Here is a 13127-nt window from a genome sequence, read left to right on the forward strand (position 1 = left end):
AACCCTTCTTCAGACTGATCAGGGGTGGGGTTGGGTGGGGACAAGAAAGGGAAAAGGAGGAGTAGCCGGAAGGCTGGAGGGTGGGAGGAGAGTTAGAGAGGAGGTTGTGAAACTGTCTCCGAGAGAAGAGGAGAACTTCTTCAAGGTAGGCATATCTTGAAGAGATAACGCAGTAGAGTGTACACAGTGTTAAAGAGGGAACTGCAGATGCTGGAGAATCGAAGGTTACACAGAAAGCTGGAGAAACTCAGCGGGTGCAGCAGCATCTATGGAGCATAGATGCTGCTGCACCCGCTGAGTTTCTCCAGCTTTTCTGTGTAACCTTCGATTCTCCAGCATCTGCAGTTCCCTCTTTAACACAGATACATTTGTTATCCCAGTTTTGCAATCTAGGGGTAATTTACAAAAGCCAATTAACCTGTATCTTTGAGAGGAAACCTGATCACCCAGAGAAAACCCAAGTGGTCACAGGGAGAAGATACAAACAGCACCCAAGGTCTGTATGAAACCCAGACGGACTCTGTAAGGCAGTAACTCTACTGCTGCCTCATTGTGCCGCCTTAAAATGCAAATTCTGGAAAAAGATCTCTGTGCAAATGTTGGGCTTGGTATATCTGCAGTGGAACACAAAATCAGAGAGGAAATTTAGTGCTTTTCAAAAGCATACATTTTTCATACAAATCAGTTGCCTCTCTGAATGGATAAGTCAAAATTTCAATGCCCATGATGGACTGGGCAATGTCTACCACTTTCCGTAACTTCATTTGTTACTTAACCAGGCTGCGATGCAGCCAGTCAAAATGTTCTCTATCATACACCTGTGGGACAATTCGGTGACATACCAAATCATCCCAATCTTCTAAGGAAATAGACTACAAGATGATTAGAATGGTAAAGAGTTCCATGTGGAAATATAAACATATTGCATTGGCCAGTTTGGAATAATCTTCAGATTCTGGTGTACATCCTATATAATGAATGAATCTCTCCAGCATACCTTCTTTTCCTCTATCCCCTTGATATTGCAGCAAGTTGTTTCTTTGTAGTTGGGGTGGTTGAAGGGAGGTGGGGGGTGGAAAGATTGATTAACTCCAAATTGCTGAGTGATCTTTACCAGTGTGCAGTATTTTTTTACTAACACACACATTAGCTTAAAATGTAAATTTAAATCTTTTATTGCACTAAGATGGCTTCAAAATATTTATAATGGCAATTTGTACAATTAATTTTCATACCACATAAACTTTTCTAATTGTGCAACTCTGCGCTCTGTGGCTTTCCCAGAGATAACATTACATGACAAAAGAATTTACTCCCTATTTAGAAAATCAGCCAAACGGATTTCTTGTTTAGACTCTAGAAATACAACGTGGAAACAGGCCCTTCGGCTCGGAGAGTCCTCGCCGACCAGAAATAACTACACTAGCACTATCCTACACTAGGGACAATTTACACTTTACACCAAAATCTATTAACCTACAAACCTGCACGTCTTTGGAGTGTTGCAGGGTGCAGGAGCAGCCGGAGAAAACCCATGTGGTCACAGGGAGGACGTACAAACACCGTAGAAACAGTACCGCAGTCAGGATCGAACTCGGTCTCTGGCACTGTAAGTTCAAGTTCACATTTATTGCCACATGCACCAATTAAGGTACAGTGGAATTTGACTTACCATGCAGCCATACAAACAAAAGAGCAGAATACACAACAGAATATAACATGAACATCCACCACAGTGGAATCACCATTCTTCACTCTGGTGGAAGGTAATAACTTTGTCAGTCCTCCTCCTTTGTTCATCCGTGGTCGGGTGAATAAAACATTTAGTGAAAATAGTATGTTTAGAGATTCTCTGAGAGAGATGGGGAAATCTAGTCTGGAAACGGTATGCTGTGCTATCATCAGTGGTATAAATTAAAATAGGGTATGAGCAAGAGGCTAGATATGTTGCAATGCACAGATCTTGGAGGAAGTTAAAGAGGCTGGTTCACATAAGTGGAAATGTCATGAACAAGAGGCCAGAGTTTTAAGTGATCATCATCTTATTTTGCAGCTGAAGTGCATAGAAATTTCCCTCTGTGTAGGCAATCTCTGGACTTCTCTGCTCCAGATGGTGGTGGAGGTCAGATCATTCAATATGTTTACGGTGGAGATAGATAAATATTTGCAAGATCATGGGTATTGAAAGTAATACGAAGCTGACATGGAAATACAGATGAGGTCGGTGTATATCCACCATATTGAATGGTGGGTTAGGTTGGAGGATCCGGTATCCCACTCCTCCTATTTTCATGTTGTCTTAAGATCACTAAACTTGGGAATTTGAAATTGGTGCATTGCTTATCTAAAAACAACAAGTTGTTGAGCAGGGGGTGGTGTGTTAATTAACTTTTGTTGTGAGTGGAGTTATAAGGAAGAGGAAACATAAAAGTCTGCGGATGCTGCAATCTGGAGCAAAAAAAAAGATTGCTGGGGAAAGTTGACATCTCTGGAGGAAAATGGACAGGCGAAGTTTCAGGTCGGGCCTGAAGAAGTGTCCCCACCCAAAATGTCATCTGTCCATTTTCCTCCACCAATGCTGCCTGACCTGCCGAATTCCTTCAGTACGTTGTGTCTTGCCAAATATTCCAGCACCTGCTGTCTCTTGTGCCTGCTGGAGGAATTCCAGTGGGTCAGGCAGCGCTGTGCAAGAGCCACTACACTCCAAACCATGGCGGGAAATCCTGGGGGGTAATGGGTGGGCACAAAAAAAAATGCTTTGTGAGGTGGGGGACATTACCCCCCCCCCCCCCCCCCCATGTTTTGTAATCCGGACTTTATCAGACGCTTTCTAAGGGCTGAATCGGCCCGTTTGCGGGGCCTTTCAGCGCCCGATGTGGCTTAAAATCAAACTGCTGCATCGAGGCGATTGAGGCTCCCGATGTTGAAGCCCCCGCCGGCCGATGAAAGCGCCCGCGAACGGGCCAATTCACGCCCCACGATTCGGGGCGGATGAAGCTGCTGTTGCTGGAGCTCGGAGTCGGTCACCAACCAGGACTGCTCCCCATGTTACCGTCCACAGGACCCACGGCTGAAGCCTCGCGTGTGTGCTCATGTGCGCGGCCGCCAAGAAATTGTGTCCCCCCCCCATATTTTGACAGCAATTTCCGTGCCTGCCGTGCACTGTCAGTGGATCACCAACTTCCTGACAGACAGGAAGCAGCATGTGAGGCTGGGTAAGCACATCTCGGACCCGCTGACCCTCAGCATAGGAGCCCCGCAAGGCTGCGTACCCTCCCCTCTCTTTTACTCTCTTTACACCAACATCTACACCTCCACAGACCCCTCTGTCTAGGTATGTTACAAAACCTACCTGAATCGTCATTGGGAATCTGCCCTCAGCCATGTCCGCGATTTTGGCGCTGTTTGGAGGGGGCGGGTTTAAAACGCGATTTTTACTAGGCTGTACTAATCGCAGATGTTCAGCCTAGTAAATCATTAACGAAAAATCGCTGCAAGACCCGGTCGCAAAAGGTATTATTAGTTTTATAGGCCTCGATAATATAGTTCTAATAGTTTTTAAATTACTCTCTGATTCCGCAACCTCTCGCAGCCCCAGGGTTTTATAAAGCAAACAATTAAAGGTATGTACCTTATTTTTACATTAAATGGGGCATATATATAACCCTATATATCAAGTTATCTATAGCGAGTAGTTCATTTTGGGCTTTTTATATCCCGCAGTATTTTTCTCGGCATTTGAGGGCACTAATCCAGCGCGATATCAACGTTCTAAACCAGCGCGTTCCACATGAACCCACTAGAAAGCCGATTTAAATGGGCATTTATTTACAGCAATTGAACACTAAATTCCTTCCATTTGGCCTATAAATTAATGTAAATTAGATATAAAAATCATGTTATATTGTGAATTATTTGTGAATAATCTTTGGACACTTAGGCTATTTAAAAATGTTAATCTTTCCTTAAGAAATGGACTTTTGACAATCCAAGATCACAGCTTTTTTGTAATGTCCATTGAAAATCAATAGGGAACAAGATGCTAATTTCCGAGTATGAAAATGGCCATAACTTTTTTAATACTTGAGATATGAAAGTGAATTTGGTGTCAAATTAAACTTATTGTTATGCTTTATCTGATGGGATAAATTGCAGACTTGATTTTTAAAATCTCAAAATTTTGTAACATTGCTACTCTGTCAAGCTTCTCAAATTTGCAGACTACACAATCCTGATGGGACTGATCCAGGATGGGGAGCAATCTGCCTACAGTCAGGAAGAGACACAGCTGACGTCCTGGTGTCATCGCAACAACCTGGAGCTCAATGCTCTTAAGACAGTGGAATTGATTGTAGACTTTAGGAATGCTTCCCCTCCCATCCCCCCCCACTCACCATCAACAACACCACAGTCACATCTGTGGAGTCATTTAAGTTCCTTGGAACCATCATCTCCAGGGACCTTAAATGGGAGGCTGCCATCAACTCCACAGTCAAAAAGGCCCAACAGAGGATGTACTTCCTGCGGCAGCGAGAAAACACAATCTGCCACAGGCAATGATGGTCCAGTTTTATACTGCCATCATAGAATCTGTCCTCGCCTTCTCCATTATGGTCTGGTTTGGATCAGCCACCAAGCACAACATCCAGAGCTGCAGAACATCATTCGATCAGCTGAGAAGGTTATTGGCAGCAACCTTTCCCCCCCCCCCCCCCCCCCCCCCCCCCCCCCCCCATCGACAAACTGTACACTGCAAGGACCAGGAAGCAAGCGGGTAAGATCATCTCCGATCACTCTCACCCGGGCCACAAACTCTTTGAAGCATTTCCCTCTGGAAGACGACTCCGGACTGTCAAAGCCGCCACAGCCAGACATAAAAACAGCTTTTTTCCAACTCTACTCAACAACCAAAAGTCTTTTGCTCTGGTATTTTATTTCATTCTTCACATGTTTAAATTATAATGTTTTATTCTTAATTGTTTTACTTGCATGTTGTTAATTGCGAGCAAATCACCTAGGCAAGTTCCTTGTATGTATACATATTAATAACATTTATTCAAATGAATTAAATTCAATCTGTGGAGGGGAATGGATGGTCAGGTTTGGGTCAAGACTTTTCATCTTGGCAAAGAGTGATTGCAAGTTAAAAGAGATGGGTGGAGGGGTGGGGCACTTCTTACCCCAGACCTCCATTTCACCTCTTTATGTTGTCTATCGCCCCTCTCCACTTTCAGTCCAGATGCAGCTTTTCAGCAAGAAAGTTTTGAAGTTTGGGGAGAATATAAGATAGGCTGGCCAGGGGCGCATTATAATAGAATTGAAAATTGTTTTCTCAGTACCACATTCAGCCAGCCTGTTGGCTGGAATAATGTTTTCCTTCTCTTTCAATAACTTTTAACAGTTCATTCCTTGTACTCAGTAAAGAGCCAAGTCCTAAAAATCAAGTTTTCGCTCTGCTGCAGAAAGGGTTTTTCTCATAGCCAACTAGTTAGTCATAAGGTTGTACTCATCAGGCTTCCAAATAACATTTTGAGAGAAACTAGCTCCAATAGTTCGAGAAGAAACTGTTCTCTGGCTGGAGCACAAATATAGCAGCCCTTTCTGGGAGTGCTTGTTTCTTCCCAAATCGCCTTGCTTTTTTAGATAATCTCCTTGCGAATGAAACATGAACCAAAGGAATAGTTAGATCTCAAGCTGGGTGTTGAGCAGCCAGGTTGTTGTCTCTAAATAGATTCTCTGTACACCAGATTTGAAGTTTATATTTTATAATCTTTAAGTGGTGGAGGTATGGAGCATCTATGGAAAAATAGAGTCACTGGCGGGTTTGTGCAAATTCCATTTCACGTTGTTTTAAGCAACAAAGCAACTTGCCAACTTTGAGATAATGCGTGAATTAATTTGCATCACCAGACCATTATCATTTCCTCTTGTACTTGGTTGCTGTAGCAATCTTGACTGTCCATTACATGTCTTCTCTAATCCACTGATTTGGATTCAATTGTCTGCAGAATAATTTTTTTTTTTCAGTTAATAATGTGAGTGTTATCTTAACTACTTGGAGGCATATTTTGAGCTAACCTTGGAAAGATATAAACCAGAATAAACGTGATTTGTTTTCATAAGGGGAAATCTAAGTGATTGTCCAGAATAACCATGGGCACTTATCTAGGGAAATAATATATATTTTCTTTTTTATAGCAACACAGAATCCTTTCCCATTTTTCATTATTTCTTGGTCATTTATTGCCTTGCAAGAATATAACACATTATTTGCTCTATTTAGTAAAATGACAAAACAAATGCAAAGCATGTACATCATGAGACTAATTTGTGCCATTGTTGTTAAGGACCAAGATTCATGAAGTATTTCTGGTGACACTTTTTTGAAAAAGGAATTACTAAAGTCCTAAAGGAATTACGAATAGTTTATTGGCGGTGGGAAAAAGAAAGGACAAGATTAATGGTAATAATAGAATGAGTATCAAACAGAGTTTATCGTTATTGCAATATTATTGTTTTATTAAAACATTTTGGAAATAATCGCTGCTGGTTCTCAGATAAAATGATGGAATATCCTTAAAAGAAGCACGTTATAGGTATTGGAAGTTCAAAGGGATGTGAATGGTCCTGCATAAATGCAAAATGTTGTTTTATTGGTAAGGAATTGTTTATAGCTGTAGGTATATTTTTTCAAGTGGTAAGAAATGTAGCTGCCAGTTTTCATTCACCAAAGTCCCACAGCATTTCTGCATGGCAATGGTACAGAATAAATGTTGGTTGTGACGGTGAAATAACCCATTGTTCTTCATTAAAGGCCAAGGATTCTTTTTCATTTACCCAAGAAGCCATTGGACTGCAGGATTGATGATGATCTTGGAGTGGCCTTTAATTTAAGAATTGTTTTGTGGAAGTGTATGACTGCTGAGCCAAGGACCATGGGGCATCGGGTTAACCAGAGCTGCCAAGTAGTACGGATTTTCCGTATTTTGTACAGAAATGCGATAAGAATACAGATGTACGAATTTGCTTTGTAAAGTACGGATTTTTTTTAAATCGGCCCGACTTCCTGTTTCATCTTGCTGCTTAAAAAATGCAAGGATATAAAAAGTCATGCTGTAACTAAAAATTGTAGCAGATTAAATCTATTATAACCATATAACCATATAACAATTACAGCACGGAAACAGGCCATCTCGACCCTACAAGTCCGTGCCGAACAAATTTTTTTTCCCTATTAGTATTTTAAATTTCAAGATCTGGATGATTATTTTTGTAAGCTTTGATCTGCCTGTCCCGCTACAGGTTTAAACAGCGCTGTCAGTTTAGCATGTGGGAATTTAAAGGAACAGCGCTATGGGTTGTACTTATAGCGCTACCAGCTGGAGCGCTATTGCCTTTACACATAGTGCTATGGGCTTTACACACAGCGCTATGGCCACAGTGCTATTGGTCACAGACTGTTCGGGGAGGGAGAATGTGAGAGGGAGGGAGGGAATAAGAGAGGGAGGGAGAAAAAAAGGAAGGAGAGAGGGAGGTAAAGGGGGAGAGAGAGAGAGGGAGGGAGAGAGAGGGAAAGAGAGGAAGGAGGGAGAGAGAGCGAGGGACAGAGGGAGGCTTCCAAAATGGCTTCTACATCATCATCTGGTGCTAAAAGCAGGAAGCAGCCGTTCAAACAGAAGTATACAAAGAGATGGCAATGAATGCAATGTCAAGTAGGATGCGTAGAAGACATGTCAATTGGTAGCAAAGTTATGCATTCTTGTACTCTTACATGGGTATGACCGCACATAAAAAACAACTTTTATTTCAGCAAAATGGCACCGCGTAAAAATACTGATTTCCTCAGCAAAATATTGATTCTCAGGTACTAGAATACTGAAATGCTCTGACAAAACTTGGAAGCTCTGGGTTAAAACAACCAATGGAAATCCTGTTCTTTCAATGATATTTCATTGACTGAAGGCTGTACGTTCTCCCCGTGACCTGCATGGATTTCCCCCGAGATCTTCAGTTTCCTCCCACACTCCAAAGACATACAGGTTTGTAGGTTAAATCGCTTGCTATAAAATGTAAAAATTGTCCCTAATGTGTTAGTGTGCGGGAATCACTGATCAGCGCAGACTCGGTGGGCCAAAGGGCCTGTTTCCATGCAGTATCTCAATACTAAACAATGGTTAATGTCTGAGGCATTACTAAGTAACCCAAAAATCGACGCAAGTGATGGGAAGTATGCCTTTAAACCCAAATATAACTTGAGAGATAAAAAAGCTCTCTTAAGGCTGTTGGACAAGCATGATCAGCGGGGTTTGGGAGGAATCCTCTTGGAAGACATAGAGGAAGGATTGCCAAATGCACAGAAAGCTATAAAGGTATTGGGGGACCAAATAGTTTTTGTGACACGACCTGACAAAAAGAAGATTCTCTTCTACAATGACAAAAGCTGCCAGTTCACGATGGATGAAGCTGTGGAGAAGCATTCCAGTGGATTCTATGGATGAAGAGAAGATTGAAGACTATTTGAAAAGACAGGGCATTTCTTCAATGCAGGAGACAGGACCAAAGAAGTTGTCTGTTCAGAAGAGGAAAAAGTCTGCTTCTCAAAGAAAAAGGAAATTCAAGGCACATAATAACCATATGGCAGGCATACTGGAAGATTACTCTGAGGGAGTAGCTGGCAAAGAGTAGCAGGACTGAAAGAGGAAGTGGAATGATACTTGAAGATGAACTGAATAATGCACCAAAGGTGTTGTGGTAGAAGAACAGTGCCAGAAGACTGCTGTAGCTTTTCCATTGATATTTTTTCGTTCTGTTACTTAAATCTAATGCTTTTTGTTGCGTCTTATTAGAAAGTTTTGTGAAACCAACATTACTGATTCTGGAGTGACCTTATAGGATTTGTACAAAAAAAACTCTTTTTTCTCCTTTTGGAACGATTGCTCAGTAAAATGTGATACCTGCATCAGATCTCTTTCTGTTCGAACTCTGAAGTGCTTTTGGGGAGTGTTGTACAATAAAAGTAAGCATTTATTATATGAGAAAAAAAAAAATTCTCAATACTAAACTAAAGACAGATATGTCTTCCTCAGTCAGTGAAATATCATTGAAAGAAAAGTGTATGGAACAGAATAATAATGATGCATTGTTCATGTCAACAAGATAAATAAAGACACCTTGTACAAGTCATAATACGAAAAATATTGAAATTAAGCAAGGTTCGAAGTTCTTTTCCTTTTTTTTGGAAGTTTGCTGTTTTATCAACATTCTTGAAATACACAAACAGTGTATGAAAGAGAAAAACCCTTAAGCTTTTGTTATTAACTTTTCTCTCCTATTTGCCCAAAGACTTGCCTCAAGCGAATAATATGTAGAGAGGATTTCTAGACAAAATGGTCAAATAAATTGGATTTTCTTGACGAAATTTAGTTTTTATTTTATTCTTCAAATGTGTTCTATGTAAAGATAGGAGAATAAATTGTTCGTATTGGTTTCAGTTGCCTTATTATTGTGGAAAAGATGATTTTAGCATTTATCACTGAATCCCTCCTGAGGAATTGGGTAATAGTGTTTATATTTTAAATATACATAAAGTAAAGTATCCTTTATTGTCATTCGGTCTGAACGAAATTTCATGCCTTGCAATCATACATATAATAAAATAACAAAAACACACAATAAACACAAATTTAACATCCACCACAGTGAGTTCACCAGGCACCTCCTCACTGTGATGGAAGGCAAAAGTCTTAAAGTCTTTGTCTCTTCCCTCCTTGTTCTCCCTCTGCGCTGAGGCGATCCAGGCTTCCGATGTTGTGACCCCGCCGGGTGATGGTAAGTAAGTCAGTCCCGCGGCTGAATCCGAGCTCCGCGAACGGGCCCGATCAAACTCCGTGGCCCGGGGTGGTCGAAGCTCCCGCCCTCCAGTCCAGCGGACAAAGCTGTTGTTGCGGGAGATCCAGAAAAACAGGTCACCAACCTGTGACCTGCGAGCTCCCGACGATGTCGGCCACTGGCCCACGGACGAGGCTCCGAGGTCGGGTTGCCGCCACAGCCACGCCACGAAGTCGGGTCGCCGCTGCCGGAACGCCACCCTAGCCCCGAAGTCGGGCGGCCGCTGGAACGCCGCCACAGCCACGAAGTCGGGTCGCCGCCGCTGGAACGCCGCCACAGCCCCGAAGTCGGTCAGCCTCGCGCTGGTTGGCTGGCTCTGCCTCCGGAGCCTCGAGGTCGGTTCCAGTTGGAGGTCGCCAGCTCTGCCATTAGGCCTCAGCGCAGACTGAGACGGAGACGAGGGATACGACAAGAATAGGTCGCATTCCCCCGAAGGAAGAGACCAAAACAAGTTTCTCCCACCCCACCCCCCCCCCACACATACACAACCTAATAACTAAAATTAACTAACTAAAACAGGACAAGAAAACAACAACAAAATAGAAACGGACTGCAGGCGAGCCGCAGCTGCTAAGGCAGCATCGCCACTTCCGCCACTTCAACTTATACTCCATAATAATATCCAAATACCCATACAATGCCCAAATATATTTTAACGGTTTTAACGAGAATAACTCGCGTTAAATCAGATTAATCTGTAGAACAGAGGAGTCATTCATTATCATTATTAATGTTGCCTTTTAATTCCTGTTCTTAGTTCTAAGTTACTGAAATTAAATGTCTCTTTTACCACAGTGGGCTTTCAACCAAAGATCTTAGAGCCTTTCAACGCTGGGTGACTAGTCCAATAGCTGGGCCAGAACTCTGCCAATCAGTGTAAACCATGGTGTCCCATAATTTGTTTTGCCAACAACATGCTCATGTTGACAGTGGAAAGTAATTCATGGCCCTGTGATTAATTTAATGTTACAAGAGCAGAATTAGGCCATTCGGCCCATCGTCTACTCTGCCATTCAATAACAGCTGATGTATCGTTCCCTCTCAACCCCATGCTCCTGCCTTCTCCCCATAACCCCTGACACCCTCACTAATCAAGAATCTGTCGACCTTAAAAATGTCCATTTACTTGGCTTCCACAGCCATCTGTGGCATTGAATTCCACAGATTTACTTGCCTCTGAAATTTCTCTTCATCTCCTTTCTAAAGGTACGTCCTTTTATTCTGAGGTCTCTAGTCCGAGACTCTCCAGCTAGTGGAAACACCCTCTCCACATCCACTCGATCCAGGCCTTCCACTATTGGGTAAATTTCAATGAGGTCCCCCCTCATCCAGTGCCGTCAAATGCTCATCATAGGCGAACCCACTCATTCCAGGGATCCTCTGTACCCTCTCCGGCGCCAGCACATCCTTCCTCAGATATGGGGCCCAAAACTGCTCACAATATTCCAAATGCGGTCTGACCAGTGCCTTACAAAACCTCAGCACTATATCCATTATTTTTATATGCTGTATGAAAATAGCTTTATATATAAAGGAAGACGGTTAGAGACTGGAATGTTCATACATGGATTGTTATTACTAGTTTGCCCACTTTTTCCTGTGAAATGTGTTTCAATTGAATATTCCAATTCATGGTTTTATTTTATTTTTTAAACTCAATTAGATGCTTACAGTACAAGAGATGAAACATTTTGATGGTCAGGATGCCCTAGTGTTAGGCCATTTGTAAAAGTAGTATATATCTGTGCTTGGAAGTCAACTGAGGCGTGCAGTAAAACTGGTTCAAATTCTCATAATCTCCCTTCACAAATGTTACAGTTTAAGTCTTCATTGCTATGGTTTTCTAAAATTAACATCCATGTTTACTGTTAAGTTGGCCTTCGGCAAAAAAAACCCCATCTTAAAAAATAATTATCTGGACCTGTGAACGTGCCAGTTTTTTTTTTAACTTTAAGTTCAGTTTGAGCAGATTGTTGGAATTGAACTACTTTGCTGATGGTTCCGTTCAACACTTTGTTTAGGTGGATGCAATTATCTGTGGGGTCATAAATCTTTTTCCAATTGCATTTCTGAGTATGAACTTATGGTGTTTGCATCATTAATAATGCTCAAACAACCCGTACCTGAAAAATAAAGTTGTTGTTTCATCATCTTCTATCCTTAATCCAACATTTTCCCTAACTCAGTGACCACGTTTTTCAGTCATCCCTTTATCAATTGGCATCGAAAACTCCATACATATTTATTTAAAAACATACATTGGTCGAATAACTCAGCAGGTTAGGCAGCATCTCCGGAAAACAAAGACTGGGGACATTTTCAGTCAGGACTCTTCTTCAGACTGATTGTAAGTGAGAGGGACAAAAGGTGCGAGACAAAAGGATTGAAGAGTTACAAATTGTGAAGCAAAAGGAAGGAATGTAGGTGGAAGAGGAGGGAAGAAATAGGTGTGTCCAGCTGGGGCACAGGGGGGAGAGTGGGGGGAGGGGAAGAAAGAGTGGATGAGATGGGAAGGGGGTTGCTTTGTAGTGTTCCTATTGGTTTATGTGGATTATGAGATGTTGTTCATCCAGATTGTGTGTGGCGTCACTCTGGCAATGGAGGAGGCCCAGGAACAAGGTCAGTATGGTAATGGGGGTTGTTGGTATGGGAATGAGAAAAGGAGAACACCTCCTCCCATTCCCATACTAACCAGTACCTCATAGTCAGCTTGGGTAGTTTGTAATGCAATGGTATGAACATTGAATTCTCCAATGTTAGGTGACGACAAATCCCACACACCACCCCCTTTCTTCCCCTCCCTCCTCAATCTCCTGTGACCCACCTGGACTTTCCTAATACATTTTCTTTTTGGATGCTACACAGAAGTGTGATAGATTTTCCAGTGAATTCAAAGGGAGTGTGGGAATCAAAACATACCAAGTTAAAGTGAGTGTCATTTAAAGGAGGTAGGAACTACAGATTCTAGTTTACAGAAAAGGACACACAGTGATGGAATAATTCAATGGGTCAGGCAGCATCTCCGGAGAATGTTTGGGTTCGGAATCCTTCTTCAGACTAAAAAGGGAGGGCTGGAGATAGCTCCAGTAAATTAAAGGAAGGACCGTAGGGATTGACTTTGCGGGCCTGTATTTCTGTCCCCTTACACTGTGACCTCTATTAGTCTGATAAAATGGACAATCCAACAAGGGGCTGGAAACTAGGGTGTGGGAAAATCAGTGGTGGACATGTGCTCAAAT

At 42.2% G+C, this 13127-nt stretch overlaps 2 protein-coding genes across 2 annotated transcripts in view; both read left to right on the forward strand.

The window, feature by feature from the left end:
• greb1 (growth regulating estrogen receptor binding 1) overlaps positions 1–13127 on the forward strand; it is a 207486-nt gene that overhangs the window by 29306 nt on the left and 165053 nt on the right. The window lies entirely within an intron of this gene.
• Positions 8133–8889, forward strand: LOC129697097 (general transcription factor IIE subunit 2-like). The gene is given in 2 exon segments (XM_055635320.1): positions 8133–8458; positions 8460–8889. Coding segments are annotated over 2 exon segments (537 nt in total). The 5' UTR covers positions 8133–8147; the 3' UTR covers positions 8686–8889.

Source organism: Leucoraja erinacea, chromosome 5, assembly GCF_028641065.1.
Source record: "Leucoraja erinacea ecotype New England chromosome 5, Leri_hhj_1, whole genome shotgun sequence".
Lineage (NCBI taxonomy): Eukaryota > Metazoa > Chordata > Chondrichthyes > Rajiformes > Rajidae > Leucoraja > Leucoraja erinaceus.